The sequence below is a fragment of the Elgaria multicarinata genome, chromosome 4 (assembly GCF_023053635.1).
Source record: "Elgaria multicarinata webbii isolate HBS135686 ecotype San Diego chromosome 4, rElgMul1.1.pri, whole genome shotgun sequence".
NCBI lineage: Eukaryota > Metazoa > Chordata > Lepidosauria > Squamata > Anguidae > Elgaria > Elgaria multicarinata.
In genome coordinates this window covers 31813999-31825353 of record NC_086174.1, presented here as the reverse complement: position 1 = coordinate 31825353, position 11355 = coordinate 31813999, and the positions used below count along the sequence as shown (strand labels likewise).

At 44.1% G+C, this 11355-nt stretch overlaps 1 protein-coding gene across 1 annotated transcript in view; it reads right to left on the bottom strand.

Annotated features, from left to right (window-relative positions):
* Positions 1-1851: 1851 nt before the first annotated feature.
* VASH2 (vasohibin 2) overlaps positions 1852-11355 on the bottom strand; it is a 42853-nt gene continuing 33349 nt past the window's right edge. Inside the window, exon 7 of the mRNA XM_063125574.1 lies at positions 1852-3166. Coding sequence (XP_062981644.1) covers positions 3094-3166 — 73 coding nt within the window. The 3' untranslated portion in view covers positions 1852-3093. The remainder of the gene's footprint in view (positions 3167-11355) is intronic.

The window sequence follows — 11355 nt, the reverse complement described above, 5'->3', positions numbered from 1 at the left end:
TGTATGCAGACAAATGACACCTGTGGAAATTCCCTTTTCTATACAACTGTTAAAGATACAGGACCCCTGTCCTCCTTTCCATTTGGGAAGGGAGGACATGATTTTGAGAGAGCCTACAATTGGGAGACCACGATATTGCATTAGCCATAGGTGGCATCAAGACACATGTAACACAAAGCTGTGTCTTTTGCTGGAAAGGTGGAGGTGGAAATTGAGGGGTTCGACTGTGCCACAATCCGGCCTGCTCTTACGGTGTAATCCAAGAGTGGGGAACTTCCAGGGTGCTGGGGGTCAATTCCAACTCCCTCAACCTCCTGGGGGGTGCATCAAATTTCAGCGACAGCAGCATGCCACTGAATTTCAGCAACAAACCACAACGGTGGCCTAAAAAGGTCAACATTTGCTTTAAACCAAGTTTTTAAAGCAAACCCTTATGGTTTGCTGCCAAAACACTTATTATTTTGCTGTTGCTGTAACAGGAGTGGGGGGGCGGTGACTTAAGGCCAGAGGAATACATGTTCCCCTCAGGCCGTATGTTGCTTGTTCCTGTAATCCAATGCGCACTTGTATGTGGTTCCACAACCGTGCAATCTGAAACATGTCTGCTCAGGAGTCAGCCCCGTTGAGTTCAATAGGACTTACTCCTATCCAGGGAACTGGTGCATAGCAGGAGTTGTCAAGTTGCAGCCTGACAACCACACCCTACCCTAAACTTAATTTCATGCATCTCTTGGCTAATTTCAAAGACCCTCCGCAAGCAATCAGTTCAGACCTCTGGCAAAAGCCATCTGCAGCCTGCTGGACAGAGAGGAAGAGAGAGAAAAGAATGTCAAAGACAGAGAGGACAACAAAGAGTCCTGTGGCACCTTGAAGACAAACAAATATATTCTGGCATAAACTATTGTGGATTATAGCCCACTTCATCAAATGCACAAAGTATTATGGAGAATTTCAGGTTTTTATGCAGTACATATGATGCGGGATGGGAATATTGTAAACACTGAGGTCAGAAGGAAAACAAATGCAGAAATAAAAACCTGAAACTCTCCGTAATACTCCATGCATTTGATGAAGTGGGTTGTAGTCTGCAAAAGTTTACACCAGAATCAAGTGGTTTATTTTTAAGGTGCTACAGAACTTGTTCTTGCTGCAAACGATTATGGCTACTCTCTGGAAATTGTTACTGAGATAGAGAAAAGGGGGTGTTCCTGCCACCTTTGGGTTCATATCCACCGCTAGCCTGTGGATCCTGACAGATTATACTCAAGGGAATGCAGATCTTGGCAGAAAAAAGGCTCCCTACCTGATGTAAGGGATCCTTTAACCATCCCTTAACCATGTTTAAAAGATTAATAGTGACATATTCATGTCAGGCCATAGAGTTATCAAACAATCTAGTCTTCCTCAAATACCAATGAGCAAGCTCACAGGATTGTTGTTGTTTCAAACATTCCCCTTGTCCAAAAGCTAGATGCCATTTCCGCATACAAAAACACATTTCCTTGGCCATGGACTTATTCCTTCATTCATTTTTATTTGAACGTGATCCATACAGATGGTTGTTTTCTCCAAATGCATTGGCCGTTAACGTCAGGCAGGATGTCTGATCTTAACATAAGATGACAAGACATCAGCATGTTGGAGTGTCAACCTTTCTGAAGACGATAATTCAAAAAGAAAATTTACAGAGAAAGAAGAGTACATTCTCAAGGGAAGCCCATAGATTCTGGCATCATTTTTAAATGTTGAAAACATACAATTAGGACTCTTACGACAAAGCTCGTCTGTACAAAACAATGATCTCTAGTTCTTCAGCATGATCCAAAATTCCGCTGGGCTCTGGGTGCACCGGGAGTGCAGAGTCCTGTTCTTTTCTACTCTGGGGAAAGCTCCACCAGTGTAACGGAGAACTCCCATGGCACGCCCAGAGCACTCTCCAATGCACAGAAGAGAATGGGGTAGCATTTGAATGTTCAAAGCTCCAGAAGAGCTCACGGATCTACACCGGAAGCGCTGGATCATTCCACTTGTGCTTAAAAACTGTATCCTGTGAAGGCTAAAAGCCTGTGACAAAATGTTTTAAAAACTGGCCTGTTCGGGTTTTGTTTTTTGTTTTTAGATCATCATTTTAGATCCTATTTTCAGTGAACAATTAACCTCAACAGTCTGCTGTATCCCTAATGGAATAAGACATCAGCGCTTTTAAGAAGACACTTGCATACCATGATCCTTTTAATTCTTTCGTCATATACATGCACATAGGAGGAATAAGGCGCAACGGGTGGGATCAGGAAGGGTGCAGTAAATACTCAGCTACCAGAAAAGCTGGGAACACAGTACAAATCCATTACAAAATTAAAACACAGTCAGTTTTTGCATATGTATTGAAAAGATTCTTGAGGTAATATTGATATTCTGAAGGGGGGAAACCCCACTCACGTAACTTCTGGGCTGCTGTTTTTATTGCTGAATGTCATGTATTAAACACTGGACCTGAGACACGATTGGCTGGCAATTTCTCTTACATCGAGCTCCACTGAAATGAACCAGGTTTGCATCCATTTGATTCTTTTCAATGGGGCCCGAGCAAGGGAATTCCCTGCCGGATTGTGCCCTTCCATGACTTGCAACCTACCGCACCTCAGCACTTTTGAACACCACGGAGGAATACGCTTCCATCATTGCCACTCCTAAACCCTACAGACGTCACACAATGCTCCAAGCCAATGCAAAATAGCCACGACAGCAACAATGATTCCAATTCAAATGAAAACCAAGTCACACACCAACATCACCTCCCCTTTCAAACTGGACGGAGAGTAACACCATTACCATAAGCAAAGACGGCTTTTTAATTTCCCTTTTCCTTGATTCCACTTCATGAATTGAAAAATAAAAAATAAAAATACCACCACTGTCACTTCTAGGATTCCTAGGACCTAGGCAAAACCTTAAATAAAATCCTTATGTCCATAATAAATAATCGCAGCCCCCTTCTTCGCCCCCCTCCCCGCCCGCCCTTCGTCCACAGATCACAGGGTAAAGTGCGGTAAGAAGCACCCCAGAAACCATCTTGCTTAGCTTCTGTTTTTCTCAGATGCGCAGCTGGTAACCCACTTCGTTCAGTGTCGAGAGGTCGGCCACTTTCTTGTCCAGCACAGCCGGCCTAGAACCAAGAAGGAGAGAGGAAAGAAAAGGTTAAAGTTCAAAATCAAAGCACAAGCATCCTCAGAAGCAAGCCTCGACCAACAACATGCTCAAGTTTAATCTGCCCTCTTGCTTCTGCTCTGTTTGGTGAATGATGCATTGCCGTTACTAATGCGTCACTGCCCTCCAGGCATTAGCTGTATGATCTAAATCAGGGCAGTCCTTAGAATGGCAAACGCTCCTGAGGTCTGCATGTCTCTAGCAGCAGTGGTGGGCTATGCTGGACTATATAACTTTCCATTTAAATGATAAATGAAGTCAGTGTACATAAGGTGCACAAAAGCAGCTCCAGGAATAGTCTGCAGCTGAGGACCAGACTAGATGTTCCCTTCTTTGCATGATTAGCAACCATACCTGGGGTTTCTAAGGGTAGAATCCGACTAAAGTCCTACTTAAAGTAAACTCATTGAAATGAATACTTAAATTAGTTATGACTTACTTAAGTCCCAATTCATTTCAATGGGTATACTCTAAGTAGGTATTGCTTTTATTGGGTCTGTGACCGCATAATAAAAATCTAAAGTGATCTAAGTAGGACTTTAATCAGATTCTACCCTAAAGAAATGGTACTAAATTCTAGAGAGGGCAATTTTCATTTGGATGCCGCATGCAGAGAGGGGAAGTCTAACCCTGTCCCCCATCTACAGTGTAGTGTTTCATCTACACTCCAGATGAAATTGCTTTTCCACTCACATAACAATTAGTATTGGGGGGGGGGGTTTCTCCTATTGGCACCAAAAATATAAGTGCTTTACCTGAAGACCCAGAGGTGGAGAATGCTAAACCCCTAATTTGAGAGCATCTACCAGGAGTCACTAGCTGAAGCGATTCCGTTTAAATCCAGATTTTCATGAAATCAGGTTTGCTCCTCCGAGGACAACTGGTAGCCAGTAAAGCACTTTCATGGGGCAAACGGCACCTATGTTATGATTCCAAGTCCTCCCACAGAGAGGCGAGATAATATAGAGGTCCGCCGTGTAATCCACAAAGCTTGATTCAACAAATAAACATCTCTCCACAACTGATGGGAGCGTTAATCCTAGGAGCTATCCTCTAAGCTTAATTAGCCTAACAAAGCTAGGCAGTTGTCTTTCAACTGGACAGTTTCCCACAGTCCAACAGGCACTTTACCTCAAGAAGGGTCTTTTTGGAGAAGCCTCTGGCAAGTGGTTACCATAAGGGACCACCTCCCACCTCCTCTTAACCCCGCCCACTTGATGCTGCAGTGGAATCTGAGTTCTGTCAACTCCGATGTCCCCTCCCCCTCTATCAGAGGCTGAGTTCTCGGGGTGGAGAGAGAATGGTCTCTGAGCCTTCGGCATTCTGTTCAATAAGCTCTTGAGAAGATTCATCTTTGACTCCTGAAGAGTCTTGGAGAATATCCTCCCCTGCTTCCTGTGCTGGCAGAAATACTTGTGGTCCTCGTCCTCGTCCTCGTCCTCCTCCTTCTTTTTCAGATTCTGAGATTGATTCAGCCCCCAAAAGCCTTCCCCTATACTAGGGAGAACAATCCTGATCCTGACAACTTGCAACCACATTAGTTGGGGGTGGAGTCCCGTGAGTAGAACTGAACATCATTAACTGCATAGGTGCTGGACAGTGAATGAGCAGAGGTTTCTGGAAGGAGAAACCCATCCTTTCCAGAAATTTGCATCTCCGGTCAATTGGGGGCTTGCCCCCAGAAGCACTACATCACTGCTGCCAGTGGTAGGTACTACACATGACCAAGAACCAGTGGTAGGGGCCGTGTGCATACCAGTCACTGTGATACTTGCCACCATTGGTAGGTCACTGTTGGATCCTATCCTAAGTGTGTGAGCATGCAGTAGAGCAGCCTTCTGCAACCAGATGCCCTCCAGATGTTTTGGGCCCATTCCCATCAGCCCTTGCCAGCATGACCAATAGTCAAGAATGTTGGGAGCATCTGGAGTGCACCAGATTGAGGAAGGCTGCTCTAGAATTCTATCCCTTCCCCATATTTCTCGATTCGTGCCCACAGAGATTAAATGCCAGCATACTGCTGCCCTCCTACCTCCCCACAAGTGCTTCTCTGGATACTAAATGTTGTTGGCAATGTTTAAGGGCACCAGAAGTTGTATTCAAAGTTAGTCTAACTTAAGTCCCATTCATTTCAATGGGTCTAACCTAAGTAGGACTAACATTGGAATCAACCCCGGTTACCCACTTCTTGGTTTCCACCACAAAGGTCAGTGTTGGGAGGTTTACAAGTGAGGATGAACTGTTGACCTTATTTGTTTCCGCCACTGAGGAGAGAGACCAGGAAAGGATTTCCCCAAACCAGAGCCTCCAGCAAACGCCTGGGCCACCAAATTGCCAGCCAAACAACCACGTTTTCCACGTTACTTCTGAACAAACCCAATCTAAGCAGAAATGCGCTTGGCTCATGCGCTCACCAAGCACAAGCATTTTTCAAAACTTCACTTAGTATCAGACGTGAAGAGAATCGATTTGGTGAAGTGACATTTCCCAAGCAGCAGCTGCGGCCGCAGGCTGTTTTTACTTCCAGTTCTCAAGTATAAAAACAGAAGAACACTGTCTCATTTCATAACTGTGAAATCAGGGAGTCAAACCAGAACAGGGGAGGGCCTGTAGCTCAGTGGAAGAGCACAGGATTTGAGTGCAGAAGGTCCCAGGTGCAATCCCTGGCATCTCCAGGTTGGGCTAGGAAAGAATCCTGCCTCGAACCAAGAGAGCCATTGACAATACTGCTGGGCTAGATGGATCCATCGTCTGGCTCGGTATAAGGCAGCTTCCAATGCTCCTATGCAACATGTACACAGAAGCCAACAACTCCCAGTCAATTCATCCACAAGAGACCTTCCAGGGAGAGCATCCAAAGTTCGTCCTATTTAGAGTAGACCGATTAAAATGAGCGGGATTGAAGTCAGTCCTGCCTAACTTTTGCCTCATTCATTTCAATGGGTCCATGCTACATAAGGCGAACATTGGGTACTACCCCACATTCCTATCTCCTGCCTTCCTTGATTCTAGGCTCCAAACCTCAAACAACTCTGGTTGCCATTCTGAAGAGCCTCCTTCCATCATGGACAAGCCCCAGAAATAGGGTGACCATATGGAAAGGAGGACAGCTCTGTCCTCTTTTGTATCTGGTCACTCTAGTACAGCTCCTGCAGCTTTAACTGTTGTGATACAACGGGAATTTCAGCAGGTGCTGCAGGCATACAAAGTACACCGGCTGAAATTCCCGTTCTCTGTAACATTTATTTATTTATTTATTTCTTGCATTTTTATACTGCCAAATAGCCGAAGCTCTCTGGGTGGTTTACAAAAAATAAAACCATGGAAACCATTCAAAATATAAAACAAACAGTATAAAAGCATAATATAAAATACAATATAAAAACATAACCAGGATAAAATCGAGCAGCAATGCAGAATCTAATGCAGATTTAAAATACAAATTTAAAACAGCAAAGTTAAAATTAAGTTAATAGACTGTCAAACTGCTGAGAAAATAAAAAGGTCTTCACCTGGTATCTAAAAGAGTATAGTGTAGGTGCCAGGCAAACCTCTCTAGGGAGCTCATTCCACAGCCAGGGTGCCACAGCAGAGAAGGCCCTCCTCCTGGTAGCCACCAGCCTCACTTCCTTTATTTATTTATTTTATTTTATTTTATTTATTTTCATTTCTATACCGCCCAATAGCCGGAACTCTCTGGGCAGTTCACAGAGAGCAGGGGCTCACGGAGAAGGACCCCTGAGGATGACCTTAGGGTCCGGGCAGGTAAATATGGGAGGAGGCGTTCTTTCAGATAGCCTGGCCCCAAGCCGTTTAGGGCTTTCAATGTTAAAGGTACAGGACCCCTGTCCTCCTTTTCATATAGTCACCCTACACAGAAAGATCAGCCTTGGTTTCAGCATAACTGTTGCCAACAGTTACAAGCTTGCATAACCTCACTTTCAGAACGAATCCTCTAAGTCAGCTACTGATGGCCAAGATGCTCAAGGGCTCTGCAGTCATTTTAATATCAAATGAAAAATGAAATGAATGAGCCCCAATTCATTCCTTTCATTTTAGCTATAAAAATGAATGGATATTCATTCAAACACACAGGAATTCTGATTTCTTTTTTAAAAAAATATCCATTCATTATTCAATTGTTCATATTTTTTCTATTAGTTTCCACTGGGGTGAAAAAATTCCATATACTACCGCAACCGGTATGTACAGGTTGCAGGAAGATTAGCAGGGAGGGAGCGAAAGCAGCGAACTTGACAGATACAAAATATGTCCATCACTGGGAATTCCATTTCTTTTTTGGCTCGATGGCGTGCAGAACTCGCCTTGTGTCTATGAGTCTTCAGGCTGTTCCCTAAACTCCGAGAACCTTTTTCAACCTTTGTGTGTGGGGGAGGGTGGGGGGATGTTCTGCAAATTGGGCTAATTTCAGAGAAATTTGTACAAATTATGGACCAAGTTGTGCAAATGCTCCTGTAATTTGCACAAATTGCTCAGAAATGTGCTCACGGGGTTGGTGCTCAGTCTTACCTCCCCAACCCCCAAATGCACAAAATTCCTGGTAAATCTGCAAACTGGCCCAACTCACTGCAGATCAAGTCAGGCACCATAGTGGGAATAAAAACTAAGTGGGAGCCAAGACAAGGGCCTCATCTACACCAAGCAGGATATAAAAGGCAGGAGCCACACTACTGCTTTATAGCAGTATTGAAGTGGACTAACAACTGTTGGGACCCATTGACATATACCATATATCACTTTCATACCATTTTCACAGTGCTATATCCTGCTTGGTGTGGCTCCTGCCTTTTATATACCACTTTCATACTGCAATATCCTGCTTGGTGTAGATTAGGCCAAGGAAAACCCGTCAAACTCTACACCCCAAAAGGATTTCTCCGACATCCATATCCATATTTCATTGAGACTCTCATCAAGCATGAAGGTGTGAAATTACACACATCTTCCCTTTAAAAAAACATGGAATCAGGGATCTGAATGAAAAGGACACCAGCCATATCTCTAGAACTGAGATCTACATGTTTGGCCTGCAAATGGTTCCAGGTTAAAACTCTGCCATTTTAAGTTAAAGCTTAAACCCTAACAGAGCTAAGAAAGACTTCTGCCTGAAGCCTTGGGGCAAAATCCATCATAAGTCCTACTTAGAGTAAAGCCATTGAAATAAATGGGGCTTAAATTAGTCCTGACTAACTAACTATAAGTTCCATTTATTTCTGTAGGTCTACTCTAAGTAAGATTTATGTTGCATTTTGCCCTTGGAGAATGATGCAAACAGTCCCACCTTCCATTGGCCCTGAGGGCTGGAGAGGATGGGACTTGCAGCACAACACACCCGGAAGGTGCCATTTTGGAGAAGGCTACAGACGGCCCATCAGGCTGACTTGATACAAGGTGGCTTCATATGTCTGTCACATGTATCCTACACCCCACCCAGCCATGTGATGAGCGACCTCTATATTTTAATCTTTGGGTAAAATAAAATAGAAAGTGGATTTTGGCCCCGAGAGAAGGTTACATAATGGTGGACGAAAAGGATTGACTAATCACAGCTTGCCACTATGAAGGTGAGAGCTCCCCGCAGAGAGCGCCAAGTCTCTTATTCAGCCTTCGCCAAATAAATTACGCAGCCCAGGGAAAATTGGGTTAAAATGCTGACTGAGGGCCGATTTCCTGCTCTGTCACTTGATCAGCTATAATTAGCTTGCCCAAATAAATAATATATAATTGGTAAGGCAAAGCACCCTTTCTAGATATTAATTTTTTTAGCTGGGGTGGGGGGAGAAACCCAAATGTTGAAACAGCAACTATCTAATTCATTTTGCTAGAGTAATCCCATTGAACTTAAAGGATTTTCTCGGAGTTAAGGGGCTTGATCATGACAGCCTGAAAAAGAGTACTGTTTGGTAAGTCAGATGTTCTCAAACTTTTTCTTCCCCCATAGGCCAGTCCAAAATTGCTGGAGGGGGGGGGGGGGTTCAGAGGACCACTTAATACACTTTTTGTTCTTGTTCTACAAATCAAAGCTGTAAGCCATGGCAGCTAAATAGGGCCCTCATGTTCAAAAGCAATACACCCCCTGAGTACAAGATGCTGGTTAAGACGATAGGGAAGGGCTGCTGCCTTCACATCCTGCTTGTGAAAAGACCCAGAGGCATAGGGGCTGAACACTGTCAGAAACAAAATGCTAGATAAGATGGGCCTTTGGTCCATCCATCCATTTATTCCATTTCTGTACCACCCAACAGCCAAAGCTAACTGGGTGCTTCACAAAATTAAAACCCTAAACTACAACTTAATAAAAATAATATAAAACCTTTAATTTACAAAAGTGTAAAAACAGTTTGAAAGAGTTTAAACTAATTCACAATGAACTACCAGGACCTGATAAAATAACTAACACGAAAAACCCCCACCGTATGCCATCAAATATCTGGGAATAGAGGGAAGTCTTAGAATTTCTCTACATGAAGCAAAAATCCTACAACCTTACCAGGTCTTTGTCTTCCAGAGCCTTTGCGGTTTTACGACTGATAGAATACACGCGCTTCCCCCCGCCCTTATTTTTGCCAGTTCCTTCCCATATATTTCATTTAGACCACCAACAGATGGTGATGCTTTATTGCGCAATTTAGATTCATTACCGCATTTTCTGTGACTTATAAAAAGAAGAATTCCCGCTTGAAAATGACTGGAGAGGCATCGGAGGTTAATGACGTTGTGAAAAGGACCCGTGAACTTCTGTGAGTGAACAATCACGAGTGCATGATAAATACCCCATGTAGATACAGCCTTAATCTGGTGCTGAAAAAATGATCATATTGGCACCATGCAGACCTCATTGGGGAGAGCTTTCCAGAATTGGGGGCGGGGGGCTACCATTGAGAAGCCCCTCTCCCTTGTTGCCATCCTCTCAATGACCTTAGAGGCGGCACTTCGAGGAAAGCCTCAGGTGTTGACTGTAATACCGGCAAGCCCATTCCTATGCTCCTTAAGCTCACGCCATTAAAAAATAAAACTCATTAAATCTTTAAAGGTGCCATAGGAGTGTGTCATTATATGCTAAAAAGAACTCATACATACTTCTCTGGTGGTATGGATCATGGCTGCCATTCTGCATACAGGTTAACAAAAAATGATCCTATTGACTTCAGCAGGAGTTAAGCTGTGGGCAAGATCGGTAGCCCATGAGGATTCCATGGGACCACCTTCAATTTGCTCGCCGCTGTCCGAGAAGAGCTCTAAAAGCAAGAGGACAGGAGCTGGCTGCTATGCAGCTGGTGTTTGCTTAGCAGTTGGCATCCAGAGGCCTGCTCAGTTGACATTTCTTAGTCAGACGGCTTCTTCCCCCTTGAACACTTGCGGCACCCTAGCAACTGTGGAAACAGCCCCCAAAACAGGAAGATTAAAATAAACCCCTAAAGAAGGCACGACGAGGCAGGAAGGAGTTTGCGCGGAGATGTCGCTACCTCTGACAACTATAATTATCCAGACACGAAGGGAGGACAGGAACTCCTACCAAGAGGCCCCAAAGAATGTTGTGATGCAGCGATAGTATGAATTCATGTGTAAAATAGAAACCTGTGGTTAATTCAGCAGCTGCTATGAAGACTGAAGTATATTTAGACAAGGAGCCTGGCAACAAGTGTAGCTGGGAAGCAACAGCCAAGAGACCTTTGTGGGGGTCCCTGTGAAGCAGGATTATAGAGCTAAAATCAATTCTGGAGTAGCTCTTTGGGGGCTGAATTCCAGTGGTGGGTGGGGCCAAAGGAGGTGTGGCAAAAGGGGAAAGGGGTGGGCCCACATTTTCAGCTAAACATTCTTACTGCCCGTAACTAAGCCTCAGCAGAAGTATTTCAACCTTTTGGAAAGAGGGAAAACACTGCAAAAGTGAGGATGCCACCAAACCATCAGCAGTTGGGGGAAAGAGGTGCAGCCATTTGAGAACTCTGGAAGGCCAGACTGTGATCCCAGGTGGGTTGCATTTGGTCCACAATCCTGAGGTTGGACACCCCTGCTCTGAAATGACCCCTCTGGGGACCTACTTGAAATGCAGTTATCATACATACTATGGACACATTGTAGCTGGTATATTATCATTGCAGCTTTATTATTTTAATTTAAGAATGG